The 16070-nt window shown below is 39.6% G+C and overlaps 1 protein-coding gene across 2 annotated transcripts in view; it reads right to left on the bottom strand.

Annotated features, from left to right (window-relative positions):
* The window catches only part of OPTN (optineurin), a 55007-nt gene that overhangs the window by 20061 nt on the left and 18876 nt on the right, over nucleotides 1–16070 (bottom strand). For both annotated transcript variants that reach the window (XM_079768059.1, XM_079768060.1), the window contains exons 7-11: nucleotides 7523–7625; nucleotides 6319–6434; nucleotides 4864–5013; nucleotides 4184–4277; nucleotides 1750–1908 (exon numbers count right to left, since the gene is read on the bottom strand). In XM_079768059.1, the coding sequence (XP_079624185.1) occupies nucleotides 1750–1908; nucleotides 4184–4277; nucleotides 4864–5013; nucleotides 6319–6434; nucleotides 7523–7625 (622 nt within the window). The remainder of the gene's footprint in view (nucleotides 1–1749; nucleotides 1909–4183; nucleotides 4278–4863; nucleotides 5014–6318; nucleotides 6435–7522; nucleotides 7626–16070) is intronic.

Genomic DNA, 16070 nt, shown 5'->3' with positions numbered 1-16070 from the left:
ATTGGAGATCCAGAAGCCAGTGAACCTAGTGGTCAGTGTGAGACACAGACCTCAACTCCTCACATCCATAAGTGACACAGTCAGGAGGCGGATTCAGAGAGCAACAAAGCCCCACTGAAACAAGTCCTTCACCAGAAGCGTGTCTCCAGCCCAGCAGTTATAAACACAGTGGGTCCCCACAGCCAATTGGCCTGGAGGACAATTCCTCCCAGTGTACCAACAGCAATCAAGGCTTAACTACACCAAGACTTGGCACTCAGCTCATAAAGGGGTGCACCAAGACCGTCCACCTCAGGTGATTGGGGAGGCTGAGCTACTGGCCCTATAGGTCACCTACCACACAAAGCCACTCCATCAACACAGGGAAGCAGCCAAAATGCAGAGGCACAGAAACATGTCATGAATGAAAGAAATGGAGGAAAGTAAACTGCGGGATGATATAGAGTTCAAAACCACATTTATAAGGTTACTCAAGAATCTTCTAAAAACTGTGGAGAAACTTGATGAGGACTTGAAGGACCTCAATGAGAATGTCAAAAAAATGGAAAAGGACCAGTCAGAAATTAAGCATACACTCTCTGAAATAAAGAATATACAGAAACTCAACTGTAGACCAACATACCCCAAGAAACAAACCAAAGATCTAAAATATGAGGAAACAAAAGACACCCAACCAGAGAAAACAAAAAATATGAGGAAACCAAAAACACCCAACCAAAAAGAAAAAAAGATCCAAAAATATGAAGATAATGTAAGGAGCCTCTGGGACAACTTTAAGCGTACCAACATCTGAATTTTTGGGGTGCCAGAAGAAGAGAGAGAGCAGAATATTGAAAACATATTAGAAGAAATAATGACAGAAAACTTTCCCCACCTGGTGAAAGAAATAGACTTACAGGTTCAGGAAGCGCACAGAACCCCAAACAAGAGGAATCCAAAGAGGACCACACCAAGACACATCATAATCAAAATGCCAAGGGCAAAAGACAAAGAGAGAATCTTGAAAGCAGCAATAGAAAAACAGTTAGTTACCTACAAGGGAGCACCCATACAACTGTCAGCTGATTTCTCAACAGAAACTATGCAGGCCAGAAGGGAGTGGCAAGAAATATTCAAAGTGATGAACGACAAGAACCTACAACCAAGATTACTCTACCCAGCAAAGCTATCATTCAGAATTGAAGGTCAGATAAAGAGCTTCACAGATAAGAAAAAGCTAAAGGAGTTCATCGCCACCAAACCAGGATTACATGAAATGCTGAAGGGTATTCTTTAAGAAGAGGAAGAAGAAGAAAAAGGTAAAGATAAAAATTATGAACAACAAAAAGACATCAAATACCTACCTACCAACGAGTGAATCTAAAAAGCAAGTGAATAAAAAGTCTGAAGAACAGAATGGACTGGTGAATATAATGGAATCAGGGACAAAGAAAGGGAGTGGACTGACAATTCTCAGGAGGAAGGGGGTCTGAAGGGTGTGAGAAGAGACTGGACAAAGGTCTTACACCTATGGATAAAGACAGTGGTGGGGGATGAGGGCATGGGTGGGGTGGGGAATCAGGAGGAGGGGAAGTATGGGGGGAAAAAAAGAGGAACACCTGTAATAATCGGAACAATAAAGATTTATTTTAAAAAATGTTAATGGAAATATAAAATAAAAAAAAATGTATCTTAAACATCATCACTCTCCTATTTGAGAATATAAGTAGGGTTAGCTTCACTCAGCTCATATTTCAAAATGTAGCTTACCTGCGCCCTAAGAACGGTCATGGTTTCCAGGTCCTCCTCCTGCTTGGCGATGGTCTGCTTCATCTCATCCATCTGAAGCTGCTTGGAAGCCAGTGCCTTCTCTGCCAGTTCCAGTTTTTCATTTAGGTCCTGCAGCACCACCTTATCTACTTTTTCTGACTGTAAAAGACAAGTTTATTCTAGAAATGGTTTTCAAACAATTCAGTCTATTTTAGTAAAAGATTAGCTAAAGGTTTGTTTGTTTTTAAATGATTGGCTCTATGCGGTTTTGTTAATTAGCAATGATAACTTACTTGGATATTCATTTAACTTATGGCTTACAATTAATAATTTTCTAATTTAAAACAATAAAAAAAGAAAACACTAAAATAAGGGAAATTATAACTAGCCCCCATCTCAGTGAGGTTGTAACTTGCTAATATTGCTACTTTTTCATTCACATTACTCTTACTTTGTAAAGTCGGTGGAAAGATGAAAAATGTTCACATTAAAAATGTATACCCTAGCCAGTTTGGCTCAGTGCATAGAGCATCGGCCTGTGGACTGAATGGTCCTGGGTTCGATTCCAGTCAAGGGCACATGCCTAGGTTGTGGGCTCAATCCCCAGTAGGGGGCATGCAGGAGGCATTCAATCAATGATTCTCTCTCATTATCTATGTCTCTATCTCTCCCTTTCCTTTCCTCTCTGAAATCGATAAAAATATATATTTTTAAAATGTAATAGGTCCTAGAGAGGAACAATAATCTATTAAAAAATAAATGAAAAACAAAAAGTATATTTATAAGGATATAAGCTCAAAGACTCTATCTAATTCAAAGCTTCCGTCATCTTTATTCATTTAGTCCAGCTTTATTGAGGTAAATTGGACAAATAAAATTATAAAATTATAAGGTATTTAAAATGTACAATGTGATGATTTGATGTATGTATACATTGTGAAAGAACTCCTCCCATTAGATTATTTAACACATTTGTCACCTCACATACCTATCCATGGTGTTAAAATGATCACATCATGCTGGGCATTATTACTAATTTAAGTTGCAGCCCAGTAAGTCCAGGGTCTTAGGTTCACTGATAGCAGACAAGCTAGCCTTGTAATAGTTCCATTGAGAAGATTTCCTCTCCAGCCCTAGCCAGCAATCTAACTATGCACTACTCACAGAGGAGCCCATGCTCTCAGCTCTCCTACAAACCCACCCATTGTGAGAAATGCTAAAAGTTTACTCCCTGACTATAGGACATTAGCACCACCTTCGTACACAAAGCACATTATACAGGCATACCTCATTTTATTGCACTTGGGCGTTATTATGCTTTGCAGATACTGTGTTTATTACAAATTTGCCCTCCACCAGCAAAGAAATTAAACTTGCTACAGGCTCAGATGATGGTTAGCATTTTTTATCAATAAAATATTTTTTAAATTAAGGTATGTACATTTTTTAGACATAAAGCTATTGTACACTTAATAAACTATAGTGTAGTGAAACATAATTTTTATATACCCTTAGAAACCAAAAAATTCAAGTGACTTGCTTTATTGCAGTGGTCTGGAACTGAACCCGCAATATCTCTAAGGTATGCCTGTACATACATGGAACATCAGAAGTTATAAGCACTTAGACACAAGAAATCCTATCCTACCTAATAAAATAGCAATATGTAAAATTGACCGCACCTTCGCTATGCCAAAGCCACGCCCACCGGCCAATCAGGGCAAGTATGCAAATTACCCAACCAAGATGGCGGTTAATTTGCATACGCGGAGGTAGGGAGGAGTGAAGACTGAAGACCACTTAGAAGGAAGAGGAAGGAAAAGCGGAAAGCAAGGTGGCTTCCAGAGGGAAAGCCTGGGCGGAGCGGGGCAGGCGGCGGCGGCCCGCGAGTGCAGGCACAGCAGCCGCAACGCAACCGCAGCGGCGGCTTGCAGGATTCTTCCTGCAAATGGGCTACTAGTCCTATATAATAAAAGTGCAATATGCAAATCGACTGAACCGTGGAACGACCAGTCGCTATGATGCGCACTGACCACCAGGGGGCAGACGCTTAACGCAGGAGCTGCCCCCTGGTGGTCAGTGTGCTCCCACAGGGGGAGCGCTGCTCAGCCAGAGCCAGGCTCATGGCTGGCAAGCGCAGGCAGGCAGTAAGGAGCGAGGGGTCCTGGATTGCGAGAGCCCCGGACTGTGAGAGGGATGTCTGCTGGCAGGTGGACATCCCCCAAGGGGTCCCAGACTATGAGGACTCAGGCCGGGCTGAGGGCCCCCCCCGCAGTGCATGAATCTTGTGCACCAGGCCTCTAGTCAATTATAAACTGAAAAATAACCTTTGAAACCAGACTTAGTTAAGATCAGTGCAACTACTATACATATAAAATGTTCAATAGTTTCCATCCCTTACTAGTCTAGCAAAGTAATTTTTTTCTATGAGTACCTCTTTCCGTTTTAATTCTTCAACTGTTTTCAATGCATTACTGAATTCTTGAAGAAGTTTGTTGTGTGTCAGCTGTAGAGTGGCTAATTTGGACCTGTTTAAAAAGAAATTGAGAAATGGAATCTCGGGGGAAAATATCATGGGAACTTACATCCTTGCCTCCCAACCTTCTGAACACTCAAGGAGCAAAATCGTTTTTCCTACTTAAAAAAAAAAAAAAAAAGAAAAGGTTTTTATTGATTTATTTTTTATTTTTTAAATTTTTTTTTATTTAGAGAGAGAAACATTGATTGGGTTGTCTGGGGACCAAGCCCACAACCTGGCCATGTGCCCTGACTGGGAATCAAATTGGCAAACTTTCAGTGTATGGGACAATGCTCAACCAAATGAGCCACACCAGCCAGGGCTCTTTTCTCCTACTTTTACCATCCCACCACCTTCAAGCATTTTCTTACTCTCAAAGAAAACAGTTTTTTCCAAAAAATCAAAATAAGATTACAAGTAATTTTTATGTTTGTTATAAAACTTATATTTTATCACCTCAGAAAAAGAAGTCTCCTAGTACTCCTTCAAATAAAAGAAAAAAATGTAAATGTATTTTCAAATCCTAATTTCAATCTGTATAAAAGAGCTATTCTATCTTCTTTGTGCAAATAGCCATTCAATCACAGCATACTCACTTTTCCTCTTCAGTTTTTGCTTGCTCCATTTTGATTTCTGATCGCATGCTTTCCACTTGTAGCTCTAACTTTTTGTTATTATAAACAAGCTCTTGCTTTTCATTCAGCTCTGATGGGGTTGCAGAATTTTTCCTTTCAAGGGCCTGACATCTAAGCAAGATCAAAATAACATGAAGATATACAATGCTCCTTCATTCTCTGTGGTTTTTAAACAAATCCAAAGATTATGTAGCAAATACAAAGAACGTTGGGATTGCGTTTTTCAAGGATTTAACAGTACAAAATAAAATATTCTATCCTCTTACTTCTTTACTAGAAGTAAGTAGTTTTTCTGAACCCCTGTGCCTACACATAAAAAAAAAACAAAATACAGGTTTTTTGAACCCTTATGCCTAACATAAAAAAACACAGATGTAAGATCACACAAACTACTGCACACTTGGAATAATTTAGTAGTCATACAAATATATTTTTGTTTTTAAGTCACAGACCAGAGTAGTAAATTGACTAAAGATGCCTCTCATATGGTGATCCATGGATAACTTTTGTATTTTAAAGAGTGACGTGTTCTGTTAAGCACAAAGACTATGACTTCTGACAAAGATTCAACAGGGGAAAGGAAGTCATCTTTAAGATAAAAAAAAGAATTTCAGTGTAATAATAGCAAATATGAACCAGTGATAGTTATGTGCAAGGCATCAATGCCAAGCATGTTAAACATGATCTCACTTAATACATTATGACGTAGGAATTATGACACAAATTTTACAAACAATAAAACAGGCTCAGAGAGGTTAAATAAATAACTTGCCCAAGGTAAATACCACAAATAAATTGTAGATCCATATTTCAACCTAGGTCTGTTTGGCCAAATTCTTAGCTGTGACTGCCATGTTGGAAATTACAGCCTTGGAAAATGTAACTCGAAGCAAACATGTTTGTATGTTATGCTGGGAATATGTTTGCCTACTAAGCCAAAAGAACAACATCAACTTAACTTTTTTAAATTTGGGGGGTAACCTTTTACATCAAGAGAAACCAGCAAATGCAAAATTCTCTATATATTAGCCTTTATAATTATTTGAAAAAATTTTTTTCTAAATAAATCTCACTCAAGTTCTTTTTGATATTTGCAGCTTTCTTTTGTGTTTGTTCACATGTCAGCTCATGTTAGTCACAAAAGATCCACTTCACTGCTTTTTACAGGTCCTCAGATAGGCTAGTATGCTTAACACATGCCCCCAAACAGCAAAATCGGAGTCCCCAGGGCTCCATTCCCCCACATCACTATAAGTATTTCATGTTTATATATTAACCTGAACATTAGAGGTTTCTGAATTCCTATTTTAATTAGATCTCTATATTTGTTTTTGTCAGTAACACAGTAACATATTAATATATTTTATGAAAATGTACATTTTATGAAGGAAGATAAAATTCATCTCTCATTCTTACTTTTCTTGAAGTCTCTTCTTCATTAGCTCAGCTTCGCTGAGTTTCATATGAGTCTCCTGAAGCTCCTTAAACAGGGTTGTCACCTGAAGGTTCAAGGCTTCCACTTCACTTCCAACCTGTCGTACAGGAAATCCCAAACATAATTTGCATCAAAGATTAGAAGCACTTCTTTGTGGGGAAACAGTGTGAACCATTAGTGTCCAGTTAAGACTGGTGATAGGATTAAACTTTTGACAATGAATGCCCCATATATCTTGTATAAAAAAAAAAGTTTTGGATACAACTGTTCCCTCATAGAGTATTAATAGATCAATTGGGATGTACTTGTGATAATAACTTTGCCATAATTAAAATTAATCCTGATCATAGTTCAGAGGATCACAGATCACAGATCACAGTGGTGTCAAATTTATCCAGTTAGCAATTCAAACCCATATTCCTGTCTGGTTTATCACTCAGCTCTTTTCTCTCAGCTCTGTAGCCCCTTTCTCCTGGCAGCTCTAGAATTTTCATCAGTGACTTTTATGGTGCCTTGGAAGTCTCCGTGCTTCTTTATCTATTATTGGTTGTCGAATAGTTTTAGTCAGCTGGGTACTATTACTCACGGGTTGTCTCTTCATCTCAGTTTTTTAAATGTTCTCCATTTTCTAGAAAGTAGGGCGTCTTTCAATATATATTTGTTAAATAAATGAATTAGCTAAATTGTATGGGCTATCGTGGCTCTTATAACTTCCTGGCTTCATCAACTTTCCCTAGGTTTAAGACTGTGTTTTCAGACTCCAAGACAGTCAATGAGTAGCCATTCAACAATGAACTTTTCTCATTGAAAATATTTTACTCAAACCAGTAGTGGGATAGAACCAATATCTTTCACTTCTATTCAAGTTTCTGAGCCATATCCTCAAATGATCTTATTATAAAGTAGCCAACATTCCTTTCTCATCTACCAGGCCTTTTCACTTAGGAATTCAGGAGAGGAAATCAGTCAAGAAGAGGAAGAAGAGTGAATACATCTCACTACAATTTACAATGAATGAAATTTAAATCAGAACAAGGAAATATGACAGAAAAAGAAGATATTCAATGTTAAAATTATTTCTAAATTTCTAAAGCTAATAACACATCTCAAGATTCGACTCCAGGTTCTGTACTACTCTTATGTCCATTATGGGTGTGAGAATAATCTTACAAATGTAGTACCCACAGTTTCTGTGTCTTTCTCCTCTTCGTCCTCTTTTTCTGTGTTCCCCTCTGTCTGGGTCTCCATCTCAGAACGATTATTGGCTTTCTTTTCAAAATCTGAAATTCTAAAAAATTACAGAATATAGAAAAATTACTTTATCTTTGATTTCAAAAGGAATAACAATTGCAGAAGCACCAAAATGAACACTGTTCAAATTTTGGATAAAGGATCAGGGGTTTTAAAAATCTTTTTGCATTCAATGTATTAGCCTTGGTTTAGCTTTCATCCTAAAATTGGCTAGAACTGATTTAAGAGATGAATGCACACAGAGGTAAAAGGTATAATTCACCCCGAAGACTGAAAAACACTGCCTCTTTTCATGGCACTGACATAAACACAAATATTTTTTAAATTTGTGTGTATACACATGTGCATGCTTGTATGTTACATGAGTGTGTGTGTCCTTTATAAGGATTCAGAAGAGAAGAAAATACTTTTCTTTTTAGACCCATCTAAGTTTACAAGTCCCTAAAAACAAAGAAATGTAGCAACATTCTTCCACTGAATCATAATCAATGAAAGCCTCAATAAAAATGAAAGAGATTTGTGGCTAAAGATGGTAGATTGAATATATGCAATTTTCACCCTACCCCAAATGACTTAAAAAGCCATATACTACAAGAGCAAAGAGAAAGGAAGAAGAAGAAATAATAATAAGATTTGGGAAGCATAGATGTTGAGTGTGAATTGACTTGGCAGCCCCAAAAGTCTGGATCTGAAGCCAACAGAGCCAAGATGTAACTCAATTTGAACTCAAAAGGCTCAGGGGTTGGTGACAACAGGTACCTCTGGATAAAGGAAGGGTATGTTTAAGAAGGACTAGAAGATAACAAAATAAAGGGACCCTTCATTAGTCAGAATTGAGGGCTAGGACTTCCTACTGAAATCCAGGGAGCTTACACAGAGAATATTGAGAACCTCAGTCTTCTACTAATCTCAAGAATCCTGGCATCTAGAAAAGTACCCTCCAAGCAGGAAACTGGAAGTTTCCTCTGGAGTATGTGACCAGGAGGATGGAAAAGATTTAATGTTTCTGACATGGGGTTCCCTAAGGAAATCTCCAAGCCAGATCTCCCTATATATGACACAGTTAGTTGTTAGCTTCTAATTCCCCCTCTTACATTTGATCAGACACTTGAGGAAAATCTTAAACGGAAACAGAAAAAAGTAAACAACAACAAAAGCAATTTACTGAAATTAGAATATGCTGGATTGGGTATTGGAACTTCCACAAAACTATCATTAATATCCTTAAAGACACAGGAAACATTACAACCAAAACAAAATGCAACATTATAAAAAATGAACATTCAAAGGACCCCACCCTCCCTCCAAAAAGGAAGATGAAAGTTGATTAAATGTATCAGAAAGGAGAAGAAAGAGAGAAAGAAGAGGAACAGAGTTAAGAAAATTAGAGGATTTGTCCAGGAGGTCCAATTCATAATGAGTAGTATTAGAGAGAGAACAGGAAAAAAAAATGAGGATAAGAGATTATACCTAAATTAATTCAAGATAGTTTTTTAAGAAATGAAGGACACAAGTTTGTAAAATGAAAGCCCAAGTGTCCAGAACAAGTGCATGAAAAAGAGGCTCACACCAAAGCACATGAGAAATTCCATTCCAGAATATTAAGAATCAAATTATAATGGATTTCTTAGCAGTAAGTAATATCAGAAGTTATAATACAATGAAGTAATGCATTCAAAATTCAGGAAAATTATGTCCAGCATAGAATTTTATATCTAGCCAAACTATCCATAAAGTATGAAGATAGAGAAATTTTCAGATATGCAGATCTTAGAAAATATACTCCCCATATATTTTCTTAGTAAATTAGAGATGTCATGGGCTCTATTTGAAAAAACATTTTTTTTTTTTTTTAAGATTAGGAAAAACATTGGATTCAGGGAACAGGTGATCCAACACAGGAGAGCTGAAGGAATTCCACAGGATGATGGGAAAGGGAGATTCCAAGATAACTGAAATACAGCAGGTCCCAGAAAGCAACCAGGCCAGAAACCAGGAATAAAGTCATCAAGAAGAAACTACTACTGGATAGTACTAACATATTTGTGATCATGGTATCTCCCCTGCCAGGTAAGTATAGTACTAACATATTTGAATGTAATTGACAGATTTCCCCATTTGGAAAGGGGGAAAATAAGCAAAAATTTGAAAGGTAATTATGCATAGAGGTAAAAAATATATATATACAGAAGGAAAGCTGGTCAAGACATAGAGCACAGCTTAACTGAGAACTGTGTGTATATGCATAATAAAAACACTGATTTGTGATTTAACTAAGTTTCAATCGATTATAATCAATTTCAGAGTTGGGCTAGGAGGGGAAGAAGGGTCCAGAAGCATATGTGTGTGCTGGTGATGATGGGGGTGAAAGACAGTTAAATCTTCATTCTTCACAGTGAGAGGTCAATAGATTATGTTTAATAAAGGGGGAAACTTTTAGGTAGCCATTTAAGCCTGATATATGAAGGTAAATATCAAAAGAACCAGATAAATATGTTGAAAATGGTTGTCTGGGAAGCAGGAAAAGGAAGCGAGGGTCAAGGAGCTGCTATTTTCCCATAAGAAACTATATAACAACCAATTCTTTAAACTATATTAATGCAAAACTGATTTTTAAAAAGGAACTTAATGGTAATAAAAAATAAAACAAACAATATTGGTATCTGTTGCAAATTGCCAAACCTAATTGGTGCACAGACACTGTTCCCAGCTAAGCAGATAAGTGGGTTAAGAGCTAATTGGGGCAGGGTTGAAGGAGAGCCTTTATCATACCATTCACGTACACTTCGGCAGCATTTTGACCTACATTTGAATTACAGCTTATCTTAATTTTCTAGGGCAAATTTTCCAACTTGGGCTGACTTTCCCCTGCTACTTCTCAATTCTTGTGGGCCACACTTCCTAGACATTTACCCTCTCTTTACTGGCTGTCAGTTTAAGTTTGCTTAGAAAACAAAAAATGTAACTTATTAATGTTGGTAAACAACAAAAGAAAGACATAATTACTGTCCCTCCTGCCCAAAAATCAACTAAAAATTTTCAACATAAATTTTAGACTGTGTATATCCCTGTTTTTAGTGATGAATGAAAATGGTTAAGACTGGCTTATTTATTTGAGAAAAAAGACATGGAATGTGTCTTCATCATATCCTATATAGTGTGTAAATCAAGCCAGGTTGTTCATGTATCAGTGATTTATTTCTAGATTTCAGTCCTACCTTAGCTAGGGAGAATCATCATACTGATATTCACATAGAGAATATTAATGCTGGCAACTAATCATTGACTTGCCAATTGTTAAATACAGAGGGAAGGCTGGCTCACAAAGCATAATTTTAATCCAATTGAGAAAGAGACTCTTTACTAGTGAAACATCCATCTCAAAGCATGTCTGACTTCCTAGCTGCCATCTGAAGAGCTATGCCTCTGAGCCTCCAGACATAAAGCTTTAATTATTTTGAAAGTAGGAAAAGTAGGAAATACACACACACACACACACATATATATATATATTTTAGAGGTCCAGTGCACAAATTTGTGCACGGGTGGGGTCTGGCCAGCCTGGCCCCAATTGGGGCAGATCAGGGCTGGGCCTGTCAGGAGGAGGAGATGGCAGGAGGTTGGCTGGCTGGCCCGCCCTGATCGAGGCCCGATCAGGGCCAGGCCGGCTGGAGGAAGGGGCTGCGGGCAATTGGCTGGTGGGCCCGCCCCCAATTGGGGTTGGGGGGCCGATTGGGTGAGGGGCTGGCCATGGGGAGGGGCTGTGGGCGGTGGGCTGGCCAGCCCTGCCCCCGAATGGGGTGTGGGGGGGTGCAGTCAGGGGCGGGCCAGCTGGGGGGAGGGACTGCGAGCCTATCATGGTGGGGCGGGCTGATCAGGGGCAGGGCTGGCTAGGGGGGTAAGGGAGGGGGTGTTTGGCCAGCCAGCCCACTCTTGATTGGGGTGGGAGAGTCTGATCAGGGGCAGGCCAGCAGGGGGGAGGGGCTGTGAGGTTGGCCAGCCAGCCCCACCCCCTGATCGGGTGGTTCGCTGGCTACAGTGGGTGTCATAGTGACTGACCCTTACAGTTGCTGGCTTTTTATATATATAGATATGTGTATAAATATATATATATAAATATATATATATATATATATATATATATATATATATATGGGAAAATCAGGGTGTATAATTAGCACGCTCCTAAGTTTACTTTTTGTTGTTGTTAATCCTCACCAAAGATATTTTTCTATTGCTTTTAAGAGAGAGAGGAAGGGAGGGAGGGTGTGTGTGGGGTGGGAGAGAGAGAGAGAGGGAGGGAGAGAGAGAGAAACATAGATGTGAGAGAGATACATCAACTGGTTGCTTCCCGCATGCACCCTGACTGGGGCCAGGGATCCAACCGGCAACCCAAGTGTGTACCCTTGACCAGGAATCGAACCTGGGACCCTTTGGTGTGTGGGGCAATACTCTAACCACTAAGCCACACCGACCAGGGCCTAAGTTTACACTTTTATTATTAAAGCTAATCATGTTGTCTAAGTAAGGATGAATTACTGGCTAGACTTGACACTTAGAATGGTGTACAGAACTTAGGAGAGGAAACATGCCTGAAATAAACTAACACACTGATTACTCATAACTATTAAAGCACTAGAGGCCTGGTGCATGAAATTTGTGCATGGGTAGGGTCCCTAGGCCTGGGTGGTAATCAGGGCCGATCTGCGGGGTGACTGGCGGGGTGATCGAGGGGGCCCCCATTGGCACCTGCTTTGGCTGGCCTGGGGCCTGCGGGCTGGGGGAAGCTCCTGTGTTGAGTGTCTGCCCCTTGGTGGTCAGTGCATGTCATAGCGACCAGTTGTTCCACCAGTTGTTCCGCTGTTCGGTTGATTTGCATATTAGGCTTTTATTATATAGGATAATATTTTACCTTTAAAATCGACTGTAATAAGATGGCAGAGTAGGTAAATGCAATACTCACCTCCTCCCACAACCACATCAAAATTACAGCCAAACTACAGAACAACCATCATTCAAAACCGCATGAAACTTAGAAGTCCTATAATGAAGGATATAAAGAAGCCACATTGAGACTGGTTGGAGGGGTGGAATGAAGAATTGGCTGGTCCCACTCCCACATGTCGCAGATAAAAATCAGGAGGGATAGCTAGGCTCCAGAGGTCCCTTATGAGGAGCGAGGGGTCCCAGCCCCACATCAGGCCCTCCAGCTCAGGATTTCAGTGCTGGGAAGAGAAGTCTCCAGTAACATCTGGCTGTAAAAACTAGCAGACTCACTCACTCTGAGCTCCAGTGCTGGGGCAGTGGGTCAAAAGGCACAGGGACATGTGGGGAGGAACTAAAGTGTCTGGTATCAGGGCAAGAGCTGGAGGGGCAGCTTTTTCCAAGGCAGAAGGACTGGTAGAGGCTATTGCTTCTTTTTTGAGCCCTCCCTACAGAGCCAGCAGGCAGGCACCATATCTGCATCTCCATCATCCTGTTTGCCCCATCCTGATGATTCTCTGAGACCCCACCTCATCCAACTTGTGGGCCCACCAAAGCTGTTTGCAGTGGCTTTTCCATACAAGCGGCCTATCTTGGCTCATTCTTCAGACTGTCCTAAAATCTTTCAAACAAGCAGCATCTGGCCTAGTGTGCCCTGTACCTCTGGCACTAATGGCAGCCGGCCTTGGTTTGCAGCTTGGCCTCTTCTGGGCACCTACAAGCCCAACATAGGTAACAGCCATCTGCAGACTGCTTTGTAGCTCATGCCAGGTGGCCCTGGGCAGAACACTGATGGCAGCTGACCTTGACCTGTTCTTCCTGGAGGCCCCAGAGACAGCACACCTGGTGGATAGTTTCAGAACACTTTCAAAGTACCACCAACCACCTCCACAAGCGACACACTCAAGGGGCAGACTCATCAGGCACCAGAGTCCCACTGAAGTAAGTCGGGCTCCATGGGGTCAGCCCCTGCACTGCAGATCCTCCAGGGTGGTTGCAGCCATTCCTAGCATCCAATTGGCCTTGCACCTCCCATTGACATGCCAACAGCAATTGGCAATCAAGGCTCCACTACAACAGGAGCATATACCACCTGGAGGGACACACCTTAAGTGCCCAGCTCTGGTGAATGGGGAGGCTAAGCCACTGAACCCTACAGGACACCTACTACATAAGGCCACTGTGTCAAGCCCTGGAGATAAACATAGGGAGGCTGTCAAAATGAGGAGACAAAGAAATATGGACCAAATGAAAGAACAAAACAAAATTCCAGAGAAAGAACTAAACGAGATGGAGACAAGCAATTTACTAGATGCAGAGTTTAAAATACTTGTTATAAGGATGCTTAATGAACTTAGGGGTATAGTAGATGAACTTAGTGAGAACTTCAAAAAGAGATAGGAAACAAAAATGGAACTAGAAAACATAAATAAGAATCAGAATTGAAGACTATATTACAGGCATCAACAGTGGAGTAGATGAAGCAGAGGATCAATTCAGAGATTCTGATGGCAAGGAAGCAGAAAACACGCAATCAGATCAGCAAAAAGAAAAATAATCCAAACAATTAAAGATAGTATAAGGAGCCTCTGGGACAACTACAAGCATACCAACATTTGTATTATGGAGGTGGCAGGAGAAGAGAGAGCACGAAATTGAAAACCTACATAAAAAAATAATGATGGAAAACTTCCCTAACCTGGTGAAGGAAATAGACATACAAGTCCAGGAAGCGCTGGGAGTCCCAAACAACATAAACCCAAGAGGCCCACATCATAATTAAAATGCAAAAGGTTAAAGACAAGGAGAGAATCATAAGAGCAGCAAGAGAAAAGCAGTTATCTATAAGGGAGCTCCATATGACTGTCAGCTGATTTCTCAACAGAAACTCTGCAGGTCAGAAGGGATTGGCAAGAAATATTCAAAGTGATGAAAAGGAAGGACCTATAACCAAGATTACCAGGCAAAGCTATCATTTAGAATTAAAGGACATATAAACAGCTTCACAGACAAGAAAAAGCTAAAGAAGTTCATCACCACCAAACCAGTATTATATGAAATATTAAAGGGTCTTCCTTAAGAAGAAAAAAGATAAAAATGTGAATAATAATATAGCAATAAATACATATCTATCAACAACTGAATCTAAAAAAACAGACTCCTCATAGGTACAGAGAACATTTTGATGGTTGCCAGATGGGAGGGGGTTGGGGAGATAGTTGAAAAAGGTGAAAGGATTAAGAAGTACAAATTGGTAACTGCAGAATAGTCATAGGGATGTAAAGTACAGGATAGGGAATAGAGTCAATAATATTGTAATTACGTATGGCATCAGATGGGTGTGAGATTTTTTGGGATGATCACTTAATAAGTTATATGATATCTAATTGCTGTGTTGTACACTTGAAAATAGTATAATATTGTATGTCAACTGTAATTGAAGAATAAAAAACAGTTTAAAGTAAAAATAAATAAATAAAATCAGCTGTAATAATCAATATATAAAAAGAATGCTTTTATTTATGTGTTTATCTGTGCATCATTTCTATGTTTGGGGATTTATCAAAAAGGCAGGACAAATATTTTACTCCATTAGAATACACAGTACTAGCCTCCTAGAGGTCAACCGCTGTACTTTTCTAAGCAGTAGGATAAGGGGTAAAAAAGCTAGGATTTAGAGCCACAGTGCCTTTTTCACCTTACAAAATAGCTGACAGTCAAATAAGTCATTGTAAAAATGCTATTGTATCTTGCAGGTTAACCTCCTTCTGAATAAATAACTTATGTTTCATATTTTAAGAACAGATATTCCTATAGTTAAAAATTTAAACTGCTTCAGTTAGAAAGTGCTCCCTAAGTTGATCTCTAGAATTATTGCAAACCCTAATAAAATCCAAGCTAGCTTTGCCCCCACCAGAAATTAACAAACTTACCCTAAATTTATATAGAAATACAAGGAACTCTGAATATCCAAAACTATCTCTTAAAAGTAGAAAAGAGTTGGATGACTCACACTTCCCAACTTCAAAATTTACAACAAAACTATAGTATTTGTGACAGTGTAGTACTGCCATAAGGAAAGTTAAATAGATCAATGGAACGAAAGTGGAGGTTTAGAAATTAATTTTTGCCTTTATGGTCAATTGATTTACCCCAAGGGTACCAAGATACTTCAGTGTGGGAAAGATTAATCTTTTCAACAAATGGTGTTAGGAAAACTAGATATCTATACACCAAAGAATGAAGTTGAACCCTACCTCACACCATAAAGAATGAACTAAAAATAGATCATAGACTTAAATGTAAGCATCCTATCTAATAAAAGAGTAATATGCAAATTGACCATCACTCCAACACACAAGATGGCTGCCCCCATGTGTTCAAAGATGGCTGCCCCCATGTGGACACAAGATGGCCACCACAAGATGGCCAGCAGGGGAGGGCAGTTGGGAGGGACCAGGCCTGCAAGGCAGGGCAGTTGGGGGCGATCAAGCCTGCA

The sequence above is a fragment of the Cnephaeus nilssonii genome (assembly GCF_951640355.1).
Source record: "Cnephaeus nilssonii genome assembly, chromosome: 4".
Classification (NCBI taxonomy): domain Eukaryota; kingdom Metazoa; phylum Chordata; class Mammalia; order Chiroptera; family Vespertilionidae; genus Cnephaeus; species Cnephaeus nilssonii.
Note: the sequence above shows the minus strand (reverse complement) of the source record. Positions and strands in the feature narration are given on the sequence as shown.